Raw genomic sequence first — 23,367 nt, 5'->3', positions numbered from 1 at the left:
GCCCTGTTTTGGCAGGGTTGGTTTTTCCCCGACCGACCGGTTTTACTACGGAGTTTATACTACAGTGCGGTTGATGTCGACTTTTTAATCGATTTCGGGATTCGAACTCGGTATTTTTGATTCGGTATCGTGAATTTTCGCCCTTGTTGTGTGTGCGTAAAGGGGGTCTTTGCGTGGTGGAAATTAGAGAGAGAAAACTAATATACTTGTGGTTTTTCGGTGCTGGGACCGGTACCGGTACTATCGCAGATGTGAAGATGTGAAGATGTGAAGGCCTCCAGTGGGTGGGGGAGGGGGTACAGGATTGCACAGGTCTGGGTCTACCTACGTGTATGTGTACGCCATGCCTCGGTACGGAGTATCGTGGTATCGAGGTCTCGATTCAACCAAGATATGCATTCAAGAAGCGGCCATTATGGATTGATATGATGGACATGGCATCAGAGATATAGATGTGCATTTCTTGGGGTACTCATTCTGCTTCAATCTATTATCTATCTCCCTGTCTCCCGGTTCCGGAACGCTGGAATGTGTATGTGTACTTGTTCTTGTATGTATGTCTGCTTCATGACTCGGATCTTTGTCAAGTGCGGCCAATTGCACCCAATGCACCAACCTTGGCCTTGAGCACTTGGTCTCTCTCTGCAAGATATCAGATGTAATTGTCCGACAGCCTGATTCTTATCTCGACAGATGGCCTCACGGTCTCACGGCGACGCGGCAACCTGCGATCACATCGAAGTGGCTCTCAACTCCAGCCAACCACCCGCGGCGAAGAAGGACGTAGCATTCGTAGGGTCTCTGTTAGACGCCTCGCTCTGTATACTCTACTGCTCACTAACTCACTCCCTCGACAATCACAACCCTGCGGTGTAGTGCATAATGTGTCTACCGTATCTTCCGTATTCTCCGCCGTCCGCAGCATCCCCGGGCTTGCTCGTTTTGTGTTGCGTTGTGGACTCACTCGGTAGGTATTCTTCGGTATATGTTCTCCCGTTCTTCGAGTCTCGTCTTCCTTTCGATCGGGAGGGAGTGGAAGCGGGAGTGGAAGCGGGAGTGGGAGTGCGGAGTTTGACATGACGAGCACCAGTCGCAGCACCGGGACCAAAACCAGCCTCTGTTTTGTGAGGTCCTCGCGGAGAGGAGGGGTTTCATTCGACTTCGTGTAATGGAACGTCGGATGGGTAGGGAGGTAGGGAGACGTGGTGCCTCGAGGATGCGGTGCGATGCGGTCACGGGCGCCCGGGATCCAGGGAGGGTATTGCCGCGGGCGTGTGCGGACTTGGAGGATGCGATCCGATGCAGTCACCGGCTGCTAAAAGGCACCTACCTGGCTACCTGTAGGGAGGGCATTGCTGCGGGCGTGGGAGGATTTGGGAGTCGTCGTTGTCGCTCACGATTGGCCCTTGAGGCCATTCTTGAGGGGAGCTTCAGGTTTAAGTCACGTGGCAACGTGCCGAGGCTGTGCCTGTTGAGGCTTAGCGCCACAGCGACGCGACAAGCTGACAAACTCGCAGCCTCGCCATGAAATTCAGCATGACCTCATGATTGACAACACCCCCTTCGAAGTTCCTGGCCGCGCCGCACATGTTCAATCAATCAAGCAGGCAAGCAAGCAAACGTGTGACATGTGCTTTGTCCATGACCTGACCCGTCCTGTACGGCAATCGAGACACCATGTCGAACAGTCAAAGGTCAATCCCTGCTGTGACCGCAGACGTTGCTGGCGTCCCAGCTCCCCGCTGCGCCGCACCCTGACTTACGGCGCTGTCGCTCGTGTGGTGAAGACGTCGGTTGCGCCATCGAATCGAATCAATTGATCTATCACGCTTTACACCCTGCGCCCTTCTCAGTGACCTACCCTCCGGCCGAGCTTGCGACGAGGCATCCGATCTTCCTTCCCTCCTCTCCCCGCACCCTCTTTATCGCGCAGCAACCCCGAGAGCGGATTTGAAAAGAGACGTTTAAGTGCATAAAAAGGGATTGTATATATTGGGAAATGCCTTCTGGGAACTTGGACGGCCGACTAGCCCGCCGATAAGGCCTCCGATGAATTACTTGCGGTGCCTACCTCGCACTTTGGATGCCTCGAGATGGCTCCTGATCACAACACGGAACAAGGACATGGCGGATAGCCTCGTGCAAGGCGAATCACCGATCTCCGGGTACTTTTCTCGTTGCTCGAGGCGAGGTTGCTGCTGCAGGAGGAGGTGACGCCGGAGACGGTCTGGCCTTTTGACGAGACCGGAGCTGGCATGGCTCGCGTGTATACTGCTGGCAACCATCCAAGCGGCGGCATTGATCATTCGGAACGTGGTGTCGATTGCGGACTATCTGAATATCTGGTGAGGGAAATATGAACAAGAGAATCCGTGCGTTTGAGCTGGCGAACACAGGCAGGGCTTCACAAGACCATAATTCACTCCATGTCTTGACAAAACAGCCCAAGTTGCCCAAGCTTCCTCAATTTGGGATATGGTAAGGCTACTTGCGTTTTTCTTGGCAATGATCACAGCCCAAAGACGAGCATTGTGGTCGCAGACGTGGACTGGCGTAATAAGAGTTTTCGGACCTAGCTAGCATATACAATACATGCGTTTCTGCATCCCATCAGACTATGGCTCGGTGTCTCGAGGACTCTGCGGCGCGCCAAATCAAACCGCCCAAAATCCTGACACTGTATCGTCTGCGTGCATTTTTCAAGCTTTGCCTGGCAACAGACTCGCATACTATTCATTTTGAGAGAGGCCCGAGCGAGACAGGCTCTGAGCTACTTCACTTCGCCATCAAGGTCGATCCACGTGATCGGAACCCCCTCCCCTCCAAGGCTCCGCGCCACCTTCACTGTTTCGCAACCCACCAAGGGTTCAACGTCGTGTCCTGGACCTTTGACTCCCTCTTTCGCTTAGCGCCTGAGGTTCTCCTCGACTCAACCGTCTTCGCGAGGCTCTTCTATCGATGACGGGATCCTCGAGCTGTGACCGAGTGTGCTGTCGTGCATAGTCTACTATTCCTACTACGGATAGATCTCTGATGGCCACTCCGACCAACGACGGCGGGCTCCTTGCGGCTGCACTTGCGATCGAGGTCCAACGAGCCGTGATCTGAAGCTTTGAGTGATGCTCTTCAGGAATAGGAGATGGATCCCAGCCCCTGATGTCCTCAAAATCCCCGCCAGGTCTAATTAGATCTCTCTGTCAACCCTCCTGAGGCTCAATGAACTCGGCTCCACGGAAAATCCACTTCTGCAGTCTGTTTCGCGTTCGCTCAAATAAAGTTTCATAACAGAGAGCCGGCCAGTAGAGACGAGGATACGGCATGACTTTTGCGACCCCAAGATCTAAGAATTTCCCACCTCCATAGTTGCCAGGGTGGACATCTGGGACATATAGTTCACACTGTTCTGCAATGTCGACATTCTTGATCATGAGTGGGAGCTGATCTGCAGAAGCAGTGGTGTCGACCAGTTCTTTGACCAGTGCCCAGGGAGTGGGATCTTCCCAGATTCTGAACCGGGTGCGGAGGGCGTCGAGCTGGGGGCCCGTCAACTTTATCCATCCATAGCACTTGACCGCAAATGTGCCGTCTTCGCCCATATCTTGTAACCGGGCAAAGGCTCGGCTTTCGCCGCCGAACGGATCGAGAAGAACATGCTCGTATTTGGGTTTCAGCCTCGACCAAGGATTGCGAGTATAGGGGAAGTACTAGGGCCATGTCAGAGATATCCCTCATCCTCAAGGAGCAGCGTAGTCTCTACAAATTTGACGGCGTATCGGACGCCATTGATTGAAGCAGATACGACAATGCCCTGTTCGCCCTTGCCCAGAAATTCGAGGTATTCGAACTCCTCGTCAGAGGCCTTGAAGCGCCTCAGCATTGGATCTTCAGACGGGTTTCTGAACGGCTTCTCCGTCATGGGCTCCTCCGAAAGGCATTTTCCGATCCAGAATCCATCGTTCGACTCTGGCAGGTCCATGTAGAGATCAATCTGGCTGGCCGGCAACGAGTGCGGTGTCCAATCTGGGCGCTTGACGGTCGACGGGATTTCATGAACAAGATCGGGTGTAATGAAGGCTTGGGAGGAGACGAGTGACGCAGGGACATCATGATCGAGACTCCAGGTCGTCTTCATTACACACAATTATGCGGAGTAAAGAGCTCAGCCTGATGATTCCAACATTGAAATAATGCTACTAAGGCTTACCGCCAGGCGCCAGTGGTGGCCTGTCGGACATACCAAAGGGGCCTGACTATACCCCACTGGTGAACCTCACCACGCGTACTTGGCCTGTGCAGCGCCATAACGTCATTCCGAGACAGACAGGGACTCTCTTGTTCTGACAGGATGTAAAATGGCAAAAAACTTATCACAGAACAGCTCAACCTGCTGGTCTGTGACAAGGAAAACTCGCCCTTTACAGGGTTGGTTTTTCTCGACCGGTTTTACTACGAATTTTATACTACAGTGGTTGATGTCGTCGATGTCGTCGGAGGTAGGGAGGACCGGGGGGAGGAATCGAGGCCCTGATGCCCACTAACCCGGAGTTAGGTTTGACCTGACAGGACCTAGATTACATATGCCGTGATCGGGACTCGAACTCGTGGGAACTTCGGTTTTCGCCCTTGCTGTGGAGAAGGGGGTCTTTGCGTGACAGAATTTAGAGAGAGAAAACATATATACAAGTGATTTCTGGTGGCTGTTGTACCGGTACCCATGTGCCTCTGTGATCCATTGACCTGAAGTCCTCCTTTGGTGCTTGGCAATAGGCAGATTAACCGCTGATTGGACCAAGAGTGCCAAGGCGCTAGTGTGGACACTTCGTATAGGGTCACGGAAAGCGAAGTATGCAGTTCGGAAACGAGGTCATGGATCACTATGGTCCAGGCCCGACGTGGGCAGAAGCCAGGGTAGAGAAGCCCGCGTGGAGACAGACTTTGAGATTGAGAGTATGCTTCATTCCGTGCGGATGACAAGCTCTCGAATCATGACTAGAACAGAGGGCTCGTTACATCGTTACATTGTCATCACCAGATTACACCCTTGCAATACATATGGGTCGTTGCGTCGTGATCAGAGCAAATCAACAAGCACGAATCTCCCCACCATTTTACCAGCCCTGATGTCTCAAATGAGTGAGATATCACAACTCAGGAGATCTATCTGCCTTGATGTCCGTTCCGTCAAAGTCCCCGAGGATCCTATCGATGTGGCGGCCGGCGGCGCTCACATGAAGGATATGCGTAATTGCGCTCTGAATTGCAAGCAATCACAGATTGGGAGGATCGATCGCGTGTGTCTCGGCCAAGAAACCAGTGCGATCGACTGGGAAGATTGGATGTCAGAAAAAGTCCTCTGGAGTTGAGTCAATGCGGTACGAATGTAATCTATTTTCTGTGCGCTCAAAGAAGACTTGAAAATCACCGAAAAGTGGATGTAAATCGTGGGTCAAAGTGATGGCGTTGCCTGGACTGTCGATATTTGTGCCGTCAATCAGCTGGTCGGTACCATCGTCGAACAAGATTGAGGTCGCGAGAGCTGTTCTCTTCGATTTAGTTGGCTCAGCCGGGAATCGCGTCAAGCGGTAGGCTAACTTATTAACTCTGGCATTTTACTCTCGATAGCCATCAATGGACGAGGGATGATATGCGCGACCCCTAGGTAAGCGAAGATTCCACGTTCGTGATTCAAGGATTTCCCGTCATTGTCTTGTGCCCTCTCCTGTCCATCACGGCTAATGCGCTCCACTGCCTCCTTGTCATCAAACGTACGTGATATCACACAACGGTAACGATCATGGGTCAGACATTCTCCTCGCAATGTTGCTACTCATTGGGGAGTGTCTGAAGGCGGCTGTGTACTTTGGAGATCGGACAGGTGTGTAGGCGAAGATTGTGGAGTGTGCCTTCTTGAAGCTTTCACTGAATGATGCTGATGTCAGTATATGTACAACGCGTCATACGGATAATAACCTACAGGGCAGACAGAAGTTCTTGACGAGGGTGCCTGCAAACGCAGCCAACTGAGGACCATGGTCACCGTTGCGGACGAGTTGCCATTCGGAAACCTCGGTTGGAATTTGTGTATGCTGGAAGAAAAACGCAAGGAATTTATCCCTCGATGTTCCGGAACGACTGTATTCGTGCGAACGAGAGTGACTTGTTTATAAGGCACGCTGTTCGATTGGAACGGCTCGTGGGCTTCGATGAGAGTATTGGAAATGTGCGTGGCCTGGTCTCTCTGTTCGGGGCCCGACTGCAAGCTTGGTTCCGAGACATCTACCCCTGTCCCGGGAGATGTTTGCTGGCAATGATGAGGCAAAGGTATTGCTAGTTTCTTTCAACAACCTCTCGTTACTATCGCTCCGCAGGGACGCGGCAGCACGCACAGCGAGCGTGGCGGATTTGGAGAAACACTGAATACAAGGAAGGTTGGCCGAACACACCCCTCACTTCCGCAGGCTTTGTACCATTTTGGTTCTTTGCGGACAGCCCCTGTCGACAACAAGGTCAGGCCACAGTATGATGGTGATCTAGACGCCTGACAATGTTCCGGGCCATACGCTATGGCTTGGAGATGAGTTTCAACCGTGCTCTGACCTGTGAGATCTGTTGAATTGCCCTCTTGATGACGCGAACGTTCGTTATGTACCTGTTCAAGATATTGATTTATCTGCTTGGTTCAACGGCCTCGAGCTTGCGCCAACGATCGTCCATCCTCCGTTTTGAACCCCTTCCTCGTGCTCATGCGAATCACCTCGACGGCTCTGGCCTCTCGCTCGCCCTTGGGTACGTCTCCGAGCCTGCGCTCAGAAGAGGCAAATTGTTGTTTGTGAAGAGAAAGGAGTACACTGTATAAATGTGGTAACCTCGAAGCGCAAGGTGCCGGGCAGGGCAATTTCTTCTTGCAAGAGCTAGGTTGTGCTGAGGGGATTTGGCTGGCGTTGGACATTATTCTGACTGGGCACGGATACGCATAGGAGTTGCGACACCAAGTGCTGCACTGACGGTCATCTGTCAGTCGGATGCCATTATATCCTGGTCTTTCATTGTACTTCGCCGGTAGTTGTCACAGTAAACCCCTGCGACCAGATCTAGCTGGGTCGACGAGGTAGATTGCCACCCTTAGTTTCAGGGCGTGGTGGTTAGCCTATACAGTTCCCAGCAAAAGAATGAAAGCAATACGGTTCGGTCAGCGACCAAAACTCGAGATTCATATCTCTCTTCACTTCATCAGCATACATGCTGCTCGTCGACTACATTCTCATGCATCTGCAGACTCTTCTGCCGTTATACATAAATCCGCCCGCATCCACGTTGAGGCGGGGCTTATTGTGGATAGCGAGGATGTGACAGCATTGACAGCAGCGCCCTCTCCAAGTCTGTAGTGATTGCACCTCCTCTCTCCTTGACTGCATGCACTGCACAGTCGTTGAGGCCGAGTACGCAGCTCCGGATCAGAGATAATCCTCATTCCGAAGTCACGTGAACAATGTTAATCACGTGAATAGGAATGGCCTTTGGTATCCTCTGGCCTGCGCAGTTGGAGTACGCCAAAAACAAGAGCCGCAAACCCCGCGTGATCTGAAATTCCACCCACGTCAGTTCCTTCCGTGCCAATTTGGTTCGATCTGATTGGGTTCGCGAGCAAAGCATGGCCTTGCCGGTCGCATTTCAGAAGTCCCTTGTTGCTAACACATTCGCAAACCAGGAACCCGGCATTCCATTCGTTCTCAGACACCAGCTCTGATCTCCTCTCGACTACCCTCACCTCTACCTCTGTTCCTTGCATCCCCTGGGAAGCCCTTCCCTCGAGTCCAAGAGTGCATCTTGGAGCCTTTCCTCCCCGAAATGACATGAAACTGGCGGAGTTTCTGAGTACCCTTCTCCTCGTTGATTGACCCCACGATGGCCGACCCAAAATCATCCTGCCTTCGGTCTTCTGACCCTTCGACTCCTCCCCGGCGGGTGTCTCAGCAGAGCGTCCGATTCACAGACACGGATCAATATGTCCCTCTGATCCCCAGCCGGCTGCGGGAGACCACGATTCTCTCACCAGAAGACAGGATGGCAAGATCCAGCTCAGAGGGAGATTCAAGTGATCACCGCGGCCCAGAACTCCCCCCGCCGACCTTGACGGTCGACGAAAACACGCCTCTCATCGCCGAACCAGAGCCCTTAATGGACGAAGAAGGGGAAGATGTACAAGGAGAACTCGTCGAACCCTCGTCGCAGTCGCTCTACGCTCGGAACAATATGCTAGGGGATTATCACCACAGCCGCATTTGTGGTCTGAAGAACTGCAATCATGGGACCTTTTCTCCCCGAGCCCCTTCGGTCGACGAAAGCGAGGGGAGCAACAGCATCTCCTTCGGTGGTCGATACGCCGACGATATCGCAGAGGACGGGAGTCCACGAGACCCGGTGCGAGGCATCCTGGGTGAGGCTGTAACCGACACGCTCACACCTGGTAAAAACAGCTTGGGCACAACCAGATGGCTGGCCGAAAGACACGGGATTAAGAGTCACCGGTTCATGTACTTCTCCTACTACTTCCCGTTCGTCAAGTGGGTCGGGCAGTATCGATGGAGCTGGTTACAGGGTGATCTGGTCGCTGCTCTCACGATGGCGTCCTTTTACATCCCGATGTCGCTGTCTTTCGCCGCAAACCTTGCACACGTTCCACCCATCAATGGACTTTATTCCTTTGTCTTTCAGCCATTGATCTACGCTTTCTTGGGCACTTGCCCCCAGATGGTCGTTGGACCTGAGGCAGCAGGGTCTTTGCTGCTTGGCCAGGTGGTCAAGACATGCATCGACAGTGGACAGTCCCACGATGATGATTCCGAGCTCAACGCTGAAATTGGCGGCCTGGTGACCGCAATAGCAGGATCCATCATCTTCGCCGCTGGTTTGGCTAGGCTTGGGTTCCTCGACAGCGTCCTCAGTCGACCCTTTCTTCGAGGTTTCATTAGCGCCATCGGATTCGTCATTCTTGTTGACCAGTTGATTCCCGAGTTGGGTCTCACCGACATTGCGAAACAAGCGGACGACGTGGCACATGGGAGCAGTGCTCAAAAGCTGGTATTCCTGGGTAGGAACATAGGGGATACTCACGCTTTGACGGCTGCGGTATCCTTCGGAGCCTTCGCCATCATCATGGTCTTTAGGTATGTTGTGGCCGGCTTCAGGAGTTTCATGGTCTAACATCACAGGTCTCTGAAAAAGAACATGCAGCCTCGATATCACTGGGTGGCATACTTTCCGGATCGGTTCATTGTGGTCGCCCTCTCGGCTGTTCTGACTTGGGCATATTCATGGGACAAGCAAGGCCTCGATATCCTCGGTGAAGTCAAATCTCCAAGCGGAACGTCCATCCAATTCCAGTGGCCCTTCCAGTTCCGACATATGAAACACATCGACACGGCATTGAGCACGTCCTTCTTGATTGCATTGCTGGGGTTCTTCGAATCTTCTGTCGCGGCAAAAAGCATCGGAGAAGGGGGCCAAGTTAAGCACATAACGCTCAGCGCGAATCGTGAAATGATTGCTCTGGGCACTGCGAACATTGTCGGGGGCTGCTTCATGGCATTACCTGCATTCGGTGGTTATGGAAGGAGTAAAGTCAACGCTTCGACCGGAGGTACGACGCCAATGAGCAGCATTCTCCTCAGCCTCATCACCTTGATATCAGTGCTGTTCGTCGTTCCCTATTTCTACTACCTACCCAAGGGCGTTCTTTCTGCCATGGTTTCGGTCGTCGCATACTCTCTCATCGAAGAATGTCCTCATGACATCAAGTTTTTCCTCAGAATTAGAGGCTGGACGGAGCTGTCACTCATGACGATTATCTTTGTGGCGACGGTTTTCTATTCTTTGACCGTCGGAATGGCACTCGGCATCGGCTTGTCCTTACTGGCATTGATCCGCCACGCAACGAAGCCCAGGATTCAAATTCTTGGAAAAGTGCCTGGGACGACAAACCAATTCGAAAATGCAGAACTTACACCCGAGAATATAGAATATATCGAAGGTTGTCTGATTGTCAAGATCCCCGAACCCCTCACCTTTGCGAACACCGGAGAATTGAAAAATCGACTCCGGCGGCTAGAGCAATACGGCACCAATGCTGCTCACCCTTCCCTGCCACGAGTGCGCCACGAGGATAACAACCGCAATGTTATATTTGATGTGCACGGCGTCACCACAATCGACGGCTCCGGAACCCAGGTCTTTACTGAAATCGTGGAGGATTATGTCAGGCGTGGCATTCGCGTCATTTTCTGCAGATTACCCCAGAGACGGAGTCAAGTCTACAAGCGGTTTGAAAAGAGCGGCATTGTCGACCTGGTGGGCGGTACAAGATACTTTGTGGGCAGTGTTGAGGAGGCACTGAGGCTGAGTGAAGCGGAAGACCTGGAAGAATATTTCGAAGAGAGACTGCACGGGCATCAGCATCATTAGAGTACGGCAATGGGTCCCACGGGGGATTTTGACCCATGTCGAACAGGCATCGCGAGCATCGACATCACCGGAGGAAGCATGCAAGGGCAAAAAAAGTTCGGGTTAAAGAGGTATCGTTATATTCCTAAAAGCATGGCGCGGTCTGGCATGGTCTGGCAGGGTGGGGGAGTGAAAAGCAAGCACGTCGTCATGGGGACTCTATCTGTTATTTTGTGCTGTAGACACCTTCTTTCGATCCTACACGCTCCTACATTCAGCGAGCACACTAGAAAATGGCATATCTCGACAGCTTCATTGTTTTCAACTTGACTTTGCTCTTCATTTGCCTTTTGCAACCCGTGGACTCCATCATTCACCTGCCACTGTACAGGAGGGGAGGTCGCTTCTCGAGCCACGAGTCCGCCAACCTCACGCATCTCTCTTCAATCCTCGAAGCCGCCGAAGCGAAGTACGGCCGCAGCTACCGGGCTATCGAAGGGAATCGGCTTGTGCGGAGATGGCACGCCAGCAGTTTCGAGGATGAAAATGATCCGGAGGTGGTTGATGTCGTCGGAGGGGTGAATCGATGGTAGGGCAGAGCGTCTTGGATTGCAGTCCTTGGGACTTTGAGAAGAGAACTGAGATCACTGACCTCACCTCAACGCCGGGGAGTACAGGTATACGACGGTCGAAGTGGGCGCGCCAAGGCAGATATTGGAGGTCGACATTGACATGCTGAGGCCTGATTTCTACACCATCACGACGGCTAGCGACAGCGGTGTCAAGTACAACGCGTCTGCATCGCAAAGTCACGGTAGGTGAAGAAGCGGAGGTGAGGAAGAGAGAGAGAGAGACGAGGAGATGGAATTGATTGTGTGGCCTGGCTAGGAATCCGCCACGGCAGAGCGCACCCAATCTGCGCCCGCGCCAGCGACGAATTTCATTTATCCCCGAATCTGCCAGCGCTTCGACTCGAGTTCCCCGCATGCGCACCAGCAAAGGCATCACGGCAGAGCCTCGCACACTCCGGCACGTTCCTCGGTCTCGCACCACACGTGGGATCTCTTGCGCGATTGTCCTCTCCTCCGCTCCTGACGCAGCTCAGAGAGCAGGATGCCGTGCCGAACAAGGTCTGGTCGGTCACCTTGCTGGACACGGAGACCGGAATCCTTACCCTCGGCGGAACCATCGCGAAGGAGGTCGAGGAAGCAAAAATACGCGGAGATGTCGAGCTGAAGCACTTTGGCCAGGCTGGGATCACGGCGGAATGGGTCAGCGAGCAGGTCCAGGCGCAGTTGCAGGCGATGATGCCGACTGAGGTGCCGTGGGATCAACATTTCAAATGGACCGAAGTGCAAGGAGCAGCGGGCTGGTGGATGGCTTTGATGAGGGGTGTATGGATTCACGGAGCAAAGGTATGTATGATCAATATCCTACCGGCCGTGCGTGGACCACTCTTTTAGCTCTCTGGTTTGATTTGTGCTGCGGAGAGATCATCGCTGCTTTTTGCTGACATGCCCTTGCCTTCACGCGCAACAGATCCTGAGAAACCAGCCCGTCATCTTGGACATCAACGTTCCCTTCATCCTGGCCCCTCCCATCGCCACTCAACGCTTCTACGACTCGATCGGCGGCACGAAACGCCTCCCGGCCCCCTTCGATGTCTTCTTCGCCTTCCCCTGCTTCAACCAGGTCAACATCGCCCTTGAGATTGCCGGGATGAACATCCCCGCCATGCAGGGTCAAGGGACTTGGGAAGACGGGCTGCACGGTCCTACGGGCGGCAGATTCAGTCTGGGAAAATTACAAGATGGGTCGGGATACTGCGTGGGCAGCGTGGTGGAGACAAGGATGGGCCAGAGAAGAGATGGGTTTGAAAGCGGCATGAAAGACGTGTGGGTATTGGGCGAACCCTTCTTCCGCGGACTCGGGGTCACCTTTGACATGGACAAAGAGAGAGTAGGGGTTAGGGTCTATTGAGAAATGAAACACAAGGCGTGGTCAATGGCGGCATGGCCAGGGTCAACAAGAACCACATTCCCAGGCGTCAAAGTGTCTGCTCAAAATAACTTTTAGCAATTCAGTATCACAGTATCACGGCCGTTATTTCTCTCGTTTCGTTCATTCCCTCTTCTCCCCCAAACGTCCGAGAACCTACTTGCTCTCCTTGACAATCTGCTTCAAAGCCTTCTCGTATTCCTCGACCTCCTTCGCTCCTACGAGGGTGATATCCCTCCGTTTGCCCTCTATCATGATGGTCGGCACGGAATCAACCCCGTTGCCTGCCTGCTGACGAACCATGCTGGAACGCTTCATGTCAGCTCGGAGCGGGCCTTTGTGGGACGTCCACGGGCGACATTGTTGCCCGAGCATGGAAACACCTTCCCCCGGGCTGCGGAGAGAGACTCACTTCTTCACATCCATCATCCCGTCGTTCTTGTCTTGGATGAATGGAAGGGCTTCGGATTCAGGGATTCCGGCCTCTGCGGTGGCTTTGAGCAACGTCTCATCGGAAGAAGGGTGCTTCTCGTTCTCGAAATACTGGGAATAGAGCGCTGTGATGTGCCAAGCAATGAATGTCAATGGGTGACACTGGAGCAGAATCCGGCGATACGTTTTTCCGAAAGCCGCTCGCGGGTATGGTATCGCGTGCCACTTACAATTGATGATCTTGTCGGCCGTTTCGGGGCCCTTTTCCTCTTGGAAGTGCTGGATCACGCGATGTGCGTCCATGGTGTTGGCAACCGTGCCGCCGAACTTGAAGTTGATACCAGCGGAGAGGCCATATGCCGTCATCAAGGCCATATACTGCCGAGACCCTATGGATGAGCAAACGGGGGGGACTGCAGCCGTCGAAAATTACCTTACCATCTTCATCTTTTCTTCCGAGTCGCCATAGCGGGATTTCTTGTACCAATCGTACTTGTTTTCGCCCTCCTTGGTGGCGTCGGGATGCAGCTGGTATGGGAAGTACTTGACCACGAAAGTCACGTCCTTTGCATCGTCACTTTGCCGGAATCGACGGAGGGCTGTCCACAAGTCAGGCGGAATGGTCCGTTGTGATACAATGGACCAACCAGGGTCTGAATGAACAGGGCTCCAGGGAAGAACCGACCTTCGTCAAGCCTGCCACCTCACATATCACATGCGCGAGTCAGTCAGCCCTCCGGTCCCGCGGAAAGGACGTCATTCAGAACAAGACTGTACCGTCGTTTGGCCAGATACGTCCTGCGAGTATGAGACACATTAGCCCGGTTACCAATATAGACAACCCAATGCATAGTTTGATGCGGCGGCATGATGACGGTCGACGGGATGACGGATGTCTCACCAAGGGCAAATGGTGTCCAAGGTAAAGGATATCTGTGCTTCGTACGTCATGTCGTTTGCGGGTCTCGGGGTGGCCTTTGCGTAACCACACTGGTCGAGGATGGAAGCAGGGGGGTGCACACGTTTCAGAGCGTTACTACCTTTTGAGGTTGGAAATTGTCTATATCGCAACCCCGCTTACGGTTGCCGGGACATGGTTCACGTGATACACCAGACGAGTTCATGGCCGCGAATGGAGCATGTTGCGGGCATCATCGCTCGGTATCTATTGTAAGGTGCGTGCACTTAGCTTTCCAAAAAACTACGGCGAATCCTGTGGTGAGTATGGTGAGATTGGTTTGGTGCCTTGGTGTAAACAGCCAGCATAGCCAGGCATTTCATGGGATGGCTGAGGAACCTGCCAGGATGAGTTGGCTCTGTACCTCGTAGTCCGCAACCGGAAGCCCCGAGAATCCCTTCTCACAAAAAAGGGACAAAAGGAATAACATGGCTGTGAGACAAAACAAAACAAAAGACGACACCTGCAGGATTCGCAGCTGCGCTCTTGAAGGAAATGCCTCGACTAGTATAGCAGGGCATGAAATTCCCAGTCAGTCAAACTACTCACGTGATAGTATTTTCTTAGCACATAATTGTGCCAAGTCGGTAATCGGCGAAATATTTGTGCGGAGTCGAAAAACTCACGTGAAAACAACAAACCGGAAGGGGAAGAAAAGCCACAAAACAATCACTCGCTCCTGCAATCAAATCCTTTCAACCATCAAAAATCCTTCTATTGAACCAATTGTTGCATCTCCAGCCTGCCCGTGGACAATATTCCCGTGAATTAATCCCAAAGGAATAGGAGGGCTGGTGTTTGCTCCGGTCAGCCTCCTTGTTGGCCTGACACCGACTATCAAGCCACCCAGCCTCCCCTGGAATCCCTCACCGCCACCGCCAAGATGGTAGCGAACTCCGCGTCAACGCTATTGGCTCAACACTAAAATCTGAGACTCCGGGTTCGCTCGCTTCGCGCTTGCTCCTAGTCTAACCATGTCCAGCCTCCCCAAACATGACTGGACCCTAGTGTTGTTTCACCGTGAATCCAGCCTCTTCCTCCCTGGACCATGCATTGACGTCCCCAGCACAAACAATGCCTGTTCACCTGCCATATTCTTTGAGAAACCCCCTGAAACCGCATATACACTGTCCCAGTATACAAACGGCGGTGGGCCAATCCGTAAGGGGGAAGAGGCTGGCGGCACCCACACCTGGGCTCGCCTATTCAGTCCCAGCCCGGTTTGCTCTCCTTTTCTATTCTCCACCTGACGTTATGCCTACCCAATTGAACTGGCAGTCATTGCCCATACGGACCACTATGATCCCCTTTCTGACTCTTCCACCATCATGATCCTGCCTCCTGAACAGAGCCACTATCGGCGGCACACCGAGTAGGCTTTTCCCAGCAACACTCGAATGAGGGTACACAGCTGGAACTGTCAACCTCTCCTGTCGTGTGCATGACGTTGCGTTCTCCCCTTTTACAAAGGTATTTGAATCCCTTCCAGGCCGTTGCGTTGCGTTCCCTGTTCTTCCATCTTGCAAATCATTACTCCCAAGACCAAAGTCCTTCGTTGAAACACGGTCAATCGTTCCCAGGCAAATCCTTACATAATCCCCTCCCCTCACCTCGTCAATTATTCCTAATACGTCATCTTCCCCTCACCATGAAGTCCGCGTTAGTCCTTGCTCTTGCTACACTTGCTGTCGCAGCACCTGGCGGCGGTCAAGGAGCCGGCTGGGGTCAGGGCGGCGGCGGTGGCGGCAGCGGCAGTGGTAACGGCAACGGAGGCCAATGGGGAGGTGAAGGCGGCGGCCCCGGTGGTCCGGGAGGCCCTGGTGGTCAGGGCGGCAAAGGCGGCGAGGGTGCTGGTGACAATAGCAACTGGGGAGAGTGGTCAAGTCAAGGCGGACACGGAGGTCAGTGCACTTGCTCTACTGTTTGTTCTACATGACGAATGCTAACTCTACTTCCAGCTCCAGCTCAAGAGAGCTCCCAATGGCAGGACTGGAGTACCTCGGCGGCCCCAGCCCCTGTGATCACGACAACTTCTCTTCCTCCGGTATTGACCACGTCTCATTGGCAAGATTGGACTACATCTGCACCCCCGGCGCCTGTTGTTACGACAACCTCCGCACCTCCTGCACCGGTTATTACCACATCTCATTGGGAAGATTGGAGTTCTACATCCGCAGCCCCCGTCTCAACAACACCGTGGAGTGACTGGACTACACCTAGCTCTGTGGCGCCCGTCCCAGAGACGACCAGCTCGTGGGCCGACTGGTCCTCCAGCGTTCCTGTGGCTCCGGCTCCGGCTCCATCCAGCAGCGTGTGGAGTGACTGGTCTTCAGCACCCGTTGTCACTCCAACGCCGACCCCTGTTGCTCCCGAGACGACCCCAACCCCATGGTCGACCACGGTCGTTCCGTCATCAACAACGCCCGTGGCTCCTGTGGCGAGCACATTCCTTGGTGCGGCTGCCCCGGCCGCGACTGGTGGCATCAAGGTTGTCGGAGCAGCAGCCGCTCTGATGGTCGTCGCCTTGCTTTGAGAAGGTCAATGACCGTCGGGTACCACATTCCTTCACGGTACTCGACCCACAATTCACCCCGTCCGATGCTTGTTCCCAACCAGCTTGAGGAAACATGGAGACATCGCGACATTCGGGTTTTCTTTTTCATTTCTTTGGACAGCAAAACTGCTTGCTGCTAATGACGACCTTAATGAGGAAAAGGGAAACAACAAGACACCCTTTTCGATTACCACGAGACTCATGATCACTCCTTTACCATGAGGATCCCACTGGCTTGGAATCTGGATACTGGGAAAAGGGAAAACGACCCCCCCACGGAAAGAAACGGGGGCAGGCAAAAAAGAAAGTATATGGGGGGAGACCGGAGATATATAGCCCGCCTGTGGCTCACATCTATATCGCAAGACCCCAGACGTTTTTGAATGAAACGAAAACATGGCATTTGTTTTATCTTGTACGAGAATAGAGATTCATTTTGGAAAGTTCTTTCGTGTGTTGGACAACATGCTCCGCACACCGCACACACGGACATGCGTGCGCAGGTTGTATCAAGGCCGGACTTTATCTAGATCATGGCGATAGACATATACAATGATGCAACATTACTTCCGGTCTATCTCTATTTCCATTTCCAAGCCTGAGGGTAATGCTGCTTCAGCGTGGGCTGTTCAAAGCTGATGTGTCCACATTCACGCTCGGTCCTTGGCATTCTGGCACCTGCGATGATGCTGCCAAGGCGCTGACAAAGCAAAGTCCGCCAATTGAATGTGGCCTTGGCATTTTGCCGCGATGCCGTCTCTCTCGCTGTGAAGGTGAATGGGTGAAGACAGAGCATGGGTGAGCGACTCTATGCTCCTCTACTGCGCATCCACAATATTCTATGGAATGTGTCGAAGTTGTACCAAGGTAAGTGCAGATGTGGCGGCGCTGAATACCTTGCCAGGGCGGAATTCCTGGTTTGCTTGCGGAGACTGTTGGTCAGCCTCGTCTCCAGAGTGTGTTTGTTGCCGCACCACAGCTTCTCGGCCTGATCAGCCAGCTTTCCAGCCTCATCCGCCCCAGAGATTGAGTGCTCAGAGTCCTCCTTCATGCTCTATGCCTGGAGAGAGCCAGAGAGCCAGAGAGACAGAGAGACAGCCCATGGCTCTTGCACGTCGACCTCGTCTGAACCTCCAATCCCCGTCCCTCAACGTGACAACGACACGCCCCCCAAACCCCTCTAGTCGACGCCACCTTGTGTAACGCAAGTTGTCGGTCAATGGGTGGTGATGCGCGCCTCGCTGGGATTTGTCCAAAACCCTGGCCCGCCGCGGGCTGTGGTGTATGTGATGGGTGATGAGGCAGTTTCTCCCGCATTAGCGCTTGACCACCTGTCTCAAGGGTGGTGAACAAATGACGGCACATCCCCCCTCCTCCTCCTCCAGCCTCAGAAAAGGCACACCGCTTCTCAGAAAACTTCATCAAAGACGTTTCGAAACGACTTCTCTTCTCACAGGATTCGGTGTTGTCCCTCTTTGCTACTATACTTGACATTGGACCTTGACCTTGACGGCGAAGAGCAAGCGAGCAATCAGGTCCTCTCTACATCCCTCTACGCCCCTCTATATCACACCACACCGGGGCACAAGACAATGGAAGGCCACAACTGGGTCCTCATCGCCCTGATCATCATTTTCATGTACGAAAAGTCCCCTTCCTTCCCGGAGTGCAGTGCGGTGCGGTGCGGTGCGGTGCGAGGCTGGAAAGCCTGATTGATTGCTTTCTGTATTGATGCGGTGATGTTCTGAAACTTGCCGATACTGACACTGACTCGGACAAACAAAAGCATCGCTCTCATCTTCTTCCGCCCAGAGAGCGACGTGCCAGTGTCCTCCCTCGGGCCTTGGGATGGGTTGTTAAATCCCAATCCCAGTGGCAGTTCCGACGCCGACACTAGCGGACGGAGAATGGGGAATGGAGGACCAGGGCAAGGGGATCACAGCAACCAGGCCGGCAAGTGCGGCGAGTGTTGATTGCTTGCTTGGTTGGCCGCAGCCTTTCTTCCTCCTTGACCACGACGCCACGCATATCATACGCCCTGGCCCAATCCCGGGCGGCGGCGACAGTGAACGTCCCCGGGGGCCGGGGGGGAAAAACGCGGCCGGAATCAACACTCAGCATCTAGACGATGGGCAGACCGAACATCACGCATCGACGGATCAACTCTCAATCCTCAACCGAGGCGAGGCTAGGCTATACTCAAGAGGTGGCATTTCCCCGACCGGACAAGGATACTGGCAATGGACAATGACAACGGAACACAGACAGATATCTGAGACTTCCGGGGGTTTGGGTCCAGTTTGAGAGACTCGAATACTCCCGAGTGTTCGGCGGAGGGCTCGGGGAAAAAATGTAGGGAGGAATGCAGCTTTTATTAGGGCAGGGCAGATATTGCTTTCATACCCTATGCTTCTGTGCATTCATGCTACATAGTCATTCGTATTTGCTCGCTGTCAATGTCCACTTTCATTCCAAACAGTCCGCGAAGCCGAGTGAGTGCCCTGACCCGATACCGCATAGCATGAGCGGTGAACACGGAGGGATATCCAATGTGCCGCAGCAGAAGCAGCCTGCTTTAACGACTGTGTTTCCTTTTCTCCTTGATTCGAGGTAATTTGCGGTCATTCCAACTCTTAACATGGACCGATACGTGCTGGTGTTCGTGGTGTTGTTGTTGTGGGATCTGATTCAGCCTCTTCGACCGCCTCGTCCTTGTCCGTTGTGCGGAGCTGCCTGCGCCTCACGTGACCCCGCACTTCAATGGGTTCCCTGCGAACGGTAGCCTTTTGACGTACGCCGACTGCAAATGGGTCTGCACCATTGTCATCTCGGACTCTGGAAGAATTACATCTCACTCCACAAGTCCCGGGGAGGCATTGGACGGTCTCACCAATGAGTGGATCCTTGAGGAGAGAATCTTTGACTCGGAGAACTTCTTGCCGCAGGAAATCCGCAATCTCGACCACCGTCTCGCGGGTGTGCGATGCAGGCTCTTTTCAAATGATCTCTACACCAGAATTCATGCGTGTATCTTTCCATTGTCCTTTGAGGTTTTATCCGCGTTGTTGTACACTTCGAATGTAGCTCGAGCGAAAGGGGTCAATGGGTGGGCGGGAGACAAGGGCTGCGGCCGCGGCGACGGGGCTAAACACGCACGCGTTGGAGGGAATGTGCGTCGGGCAAGGTACCGGGGAGGTAATCAGGATATATCGCGAGGGATCTTCGTAGAGATACGTGCTGGAGTGGCTGCGAGTTGTGAGTTGACGACCGGACCGATCAAGGAGAGGATTATCTGCGGAACAGTCATTTCGGACTGTATTTTGACTCAGGAACTGAGAGGTCCGTCTGTACTCAGTAAATTTGTCGCGAGTCACCACTTTTGCTTATCTGCGATGTGGTTGATTGGACACTTCTATACTTCGTTGCCGTGGGCTGGTCTGGTCTGGTCAGGGTGAACTGAGAGAACGTCCTTGGGTTTCGTTTCCGAGGGGTTGGCGTTGCAGGACTCGACTCATTTGCATGGCAGCCCACGATGGAGGACTGAAAGCATCCTAGAGTCGGGGTCCATGGCCGTGAGGCTCGTCATGATGTTGCTGCGTCGCAGTTTTGAGCACATGCCATGACTTGTGAAGTAATCTCGCAGCCTCACGGCCTCAGAGGTCCGCATTGGGCAAGTCTACCGGGAAGTCTCTGCGTCATATGCTATGTTGGGTAACTTAGCCGGAAGCCTCTTCGGCTCTTTTCGACGACGCACCCAAAGACATACACAAATATATGGCCATGGAAAATTATGTGAAGATAGCTAACGCCTCCTCATTCAATTGCCATAAGCAAGATAGCGATACAGTCCGAACGAGCGGGCAGAATTGGCCAATATCTCATCGAGTCTGGCACAGTAGGTGAGTCGCCGGCGCAAACAATCCAAGTCTTGGCATATTTGTTTGCTATGGCCATCGGTACTTGGTATAATATTCGAGGGAGTCTGTTACGTCATGGCTTCAACGCGTCAGGTTGCTCCGCATCCCTGCTCAGCATGTGCTTGCAGCCTGGAAAGGACCCTGCAAGCGTCATGGCACAGCAGAGCTATGATGTAGCCATTCTCTACTCGCGTCCCCCGGGGGCCCTTTTATCGTCCTTCGCATCCCTTCCTTCTCATCCGTTCCTTCTAGATAATGAGCACAACCCCCGAGAATCGCATTCAACTTGTCGACAACAGCACCGAACCTCAATCAGCAGCGACCATGTCCACCGCACAAGAAGATAAGGAAACCGTCCAGCAACAGGGCACAGAAGGCCAGGAGAAGCAATGTACGTTGTCTATCGTTTCCCACTGCCTCTCCCACTCCCACTCCGACGACCCGTGGCAGCGTTAAGAGTCTTGCTTACTGACTGCGTCCAGCGGGCTCCTGGGTATCAAAGCCACAGGAACTAGGCGACAGCGCGGGCGAAAAGGTCGAAAGCGCCCTCTCCCCCGTCGGCAAGTATGTCGGCGCTGGCCTCGAAAAGGCCGCCGGTCCTGTGGGCGGCGTCGTTGATCCGGTCGTCGGCGGCGTCATGAGAATGGGAAAGGGCTGGGGAGACCAGCTTGGGGTCGGCTACGGGAACCACGAGGGCGGTCCGGCCAAACAAGAGGAGGCTGAGGGACAGAGAATGAAAGAGCAGATCGGGGGCAAGGAACAAAACGCAGATAATCCGCTGGGCTTGTGACCTCCTATCGAGATCCCCTCTGTCTGCAAAGAGGAGGTATTGGGTTGCAGCTGTCCGGAAGCGCTGTCAAGAAGCCGCGAGTGACAGGCATGCGGGTTATTGGCGTCGATTGCACACGGCTATATGTATACTAGGACTCGCAGGCTGTTGGCAAAAGAGCAGGATGGAATTATACCTATCGGCGGTGTTGTGATGCATGGTGTCGCTCCTCTTTTCTGCGACGGCTTCACGCCTCCGAAACCGAGATACGATCATGTAACGAGGCTACGGAATAAACATATCTTTTCTTTTGGAAGAGAGAATCCCAGATATATGACTAGGAAAGTCGAGGGCGGCGTGGCAGTACAATCTGCCCGGACCTCGCGCGCTCCGCACCTCGACAGTGTCGTTCTTTAAACGACTCCATCCTCAACGTCCCTGGACTCGAGACCACCTCATCTTCATCCACCAGCGTCGCCGGGGTTAGTTCATATCTCGTTCACCATACATATACATATATATATATATATATATCCGCACCGACGGCATTCGCTACAAGAATATGCGATTTCAGACCCGACCTCCTGTCTACGCATCGTTTCAAGGAGGTGTTTTCATGCTTGTACATTCTCACCGTCACTGCCGTCTTTGGCAATGGCCACTTGCTGGGCAATGAACCCCTTGGCGCCTGTATGCTTCTTTTCTGTCCGTCGAGCGTCATCGGTCACCAGGAGATCACTCTGCTACTCGAGGTCTGACATCCAAGTCTGCTGCAGAATCAACGAGAGGATGCCTTTGGGCTTCCAGATCCTAATGGTGGCCAGCAAGCGCTCTCCTTTGATCTGAGTATACTCGATGTGGTTTACCGGTCAAATCTTTTCATTTGGGTCTACGGTTCCGTACTTGCACTTAAGCCGACAGTGCCGAGGCCGTCTGGTCTGGTGGTCTGTCTGTGTTGGAGAAACATCGGCCTTCTGTGCCTTGCGTGGGCGGGTCAGGTGAGGAGAAGAGCGTGAGAACACATCCGATGAGAGGACATTTCCACGGTATAATACAGTGTTTTACTACAATTTATACCCCATCACCCCGAGATCTTTGAGAATCTATGTCACAGGGGACGAATCTTGACCCTCTGACGCAACTCTGACTAGTCCTTGCGCTTGCACGGGGTCTCACTACGAGATATTCCGTCAGTCAAGTCAAACTGTTTACGGTGAAGCGGCTTTCCGAGCTGCGTGCAGCTGTGTATTCCCCCGCCTCCCACGAGCCGGAAAGTACAACGGATTCGTGCGAGGAAACCGGCAACAGCAGCAAGAACCAAGCTAGCCAGTGGGCGAGTGAGTGATAGGCAACAGAAGAAAGATTGCCCCCAAAGAAAAAAAAATGCCGATCGATTACGTCTTCCCGAAACCACCACGGTCGTTGGCTGGAAAAGTGGCCATCGTCACGGGTGCGGGCGCCCACGGCGACGGAATCGGCAACGGGCGTGCGTCTGCGATCCTCCTCGCGGATGACGGGTGCAAGGTTGTCTGCGTGGACCGCGACATCGCACTGGCGCAGCGCACGGTCGAGATGATCGAGGCCGAGGGCCACCACGGGGCGGCGATCGCGATCCACGCCGACGTGACGGACGAGGCGCAGTGCAAGGGCATCGTGGACACGGCGCTCGACAAATTCGGCAGGCTGGACATCCTGTTCAACTGCGTGGGCGTTGGCGGCGCGGCGGGCACGGCCGTCGAGGTGGACATGGCCGCGTGGGCCAAGTCGCTGGAGATCAACGTGTCGAGCATGGTCATGATGGCCAAGTACGCGATCCCGGCCATGGCCAAGAACGACGACGCCTGGGGCTACCGCGGCAGCATCATCAACATGGGCAGCGTGGCCGGCATCCGCGGCGGGACCCCTCACCTCCTGTATCCCACGAGCAAGGGCGCCGTGGTGAACATGACCCGCGCCATGGCCGCGCACCACGCCCCGCAGGGCATCCGCGTCAACTGCGTCTGCCCCGGCATGGTCTACACACCCATGATGTACGCGGCCGGCATGACCGACGAGGCCCGCGAGGCCCGCAAGAACCGCAGCCTGCTCAGGACCGAGGGCACGGGCTGGGACGTCGGCTGCGCTGTACGGTTCCTCGCGGGGCCCCAGGCACGGTGGATTACCGGCCTGATCATGCCCATCGATGCGGGCGCCACGGCGGCGGTGGGAACGGATATTCCGCGGTCGGCGAGTGTTAATGGTTGAAAACAACAGCCAGCGAGCATTGGGGGGGGGAAGGGCGGAGGGGAAGGGCGGAGGG

The 23,367-nt window shown here is 54.0% G+C and overlaps 7 protein-coding genes across 7 annotated transcripts; 5 read left to right on the top strand and 2 right to left on the bottom strand.

Moving 5' to 3' along the window:
- Positions 1-3,197: 3,197 nt before the first annotated feature.
- On the bottom strand, positions 3,198-4,132 carry AYO21_10169 (hypothetical protein; the record flags this gene model as incomplete). Its single annotated transcript, XM_022660092.1, has 2 exons — positions 3,198-3,704; positions 3,758-4,132. 2 exons carry the CDS (start codon positions 4,130-4,132, stop codon positions 3,198-3,200), a joined length of 882 nt encoding a protein of 293 aa, XP_022507581.1.
- Positions 4,133-7,905: 3,773 nt separating this feature from the next.
- AYO21_10168 (hypothetical protein) lies at positions 7,906-10,461 on the top strand (the record flags this gene model as incomplete). The annotated part of the gene is made up of 2 exons (XM_022660091.1): positions 7,906-9,167; positions 9,213-10,461. 2 exons carry the CDS (start codon positions 7,906-7,908, stop codon positions 10,459-10,461), a joined length of 2,511 nt encoding a protein of 836 aa, XP_022507580.1.
- A 272-nt stretch (positions 10,462-10,733) lies between these two features.
- Positions 10,734-12,420, top strand: AYO21_10167 (hypothetical protein; the record flags this gene model as incomplete). Its single annotated transcript, XM_022660090.1, has 4 exons — positions 10,734-11,029; positions 11,118-11,254; positions 11,329-11,855; positions 11,980-12,420. 4 exons carry the CDS (start codon positions 10,734-10,736, stop codon positions 12,418-12,420), a joined length of 1,401 nt encoding a protein of 466 aa, XP_022507579.1.
- A 174-nt stretch (positions 12,421-12,594) lies between these two features.
- On the bottom strand, positions 12,595-13,739 carry AYO21_10166 (hypothetical protein; the record flags this gene model as incomplete). The annotated part of the gene is made up of 6 exons (XM_022660089.1): positions 12,595-12,742; positions 12,851-12,995; positions 13,101-13,248; positions 13,309-13,469; positions 13,556-13,566; positions 13,648-13,739. 6 exons carry the CDS (start codon positions 13,737-13,739, stop codon positions 12,595-12,597), a joined length of 705 nt encoding a protein of 234 aa, XP_022507578.1.
- Positions 13,740-15,476: 1,737 nt separating this feature from the next.
- On the top strand, positions 15,477-16,361 carry AYO21_10165 (hypothetical protein; the record flags this gene model as incomplete). The annotated part of the gene is made up of 2 exons (XM_022660088.1): positions 15,477-15,729; positions 15,787-16,361. The coding sequence occupies 2 exons, from the start codon at positions 15,477-15,479 to the stop codon at positions 16,359-16,361; spliced, it is 828 nt and encodes a 275-aa protein (XP_022507577.1).
- A 4,193-nt stretch (positions 16,362-20,554) lies between these two features.
- AYO21_10164 (hypothetical protein) lies at positions 20,555-21,089 on the top strand (the record flags this gene model as incomplete). Its single annotated transcript, XM_022660087.1, has 2 exons — positions 20,555-20,690; positions 20,782-21,089. The coding sequence occupies 2 exons, from the start codon at positions 20,555-20,557 to the stop codon at positions 21,087-21,089; spliced, it is 444 nt and encodes a 147-aa protein (XP_022507576.1).
- Positions 21,090-22,451: 1,362 nt separating this feature from the next.
- Positions 22,452-23,312, top strand: AYO21_10163 (hypothetical protein; the record flags this gene model as incomplete). Its single annotated transcript, XM_022660086.1, has 1 exon — positions 22,452-23,312. The coding sequence occupies one exon, from the start codon at positions 22,452-22,454 to the stop codon at positions 23,310-23,312; it is 861 nt and encodes a 286-aa protein (XP_022507575.1).
- Positions 23,313-23,367: the final 55 nt, after the last annotated feature.

This window comes from Fonsecaea monophora (assembly GCF_001642475.1).
Source record: "Fonsecaea monophora strain CBS 269.37 chromosome Unknown Scaff112, whole genome shotgun sequence".
NCBI classification, from domain to species: Eukaryota; Fungi; Ascomycota; class Eurotiomycetes; order Chaetothyriales; family Herpotrichiellaceae; genus Fonsecaea; species Fonsecaea monophora.
The sequence above is the reverse complement of the archived record's forward strand: the minus strand, read 5'-3'. Positions and strand labels throughout refer to the sequence as shown.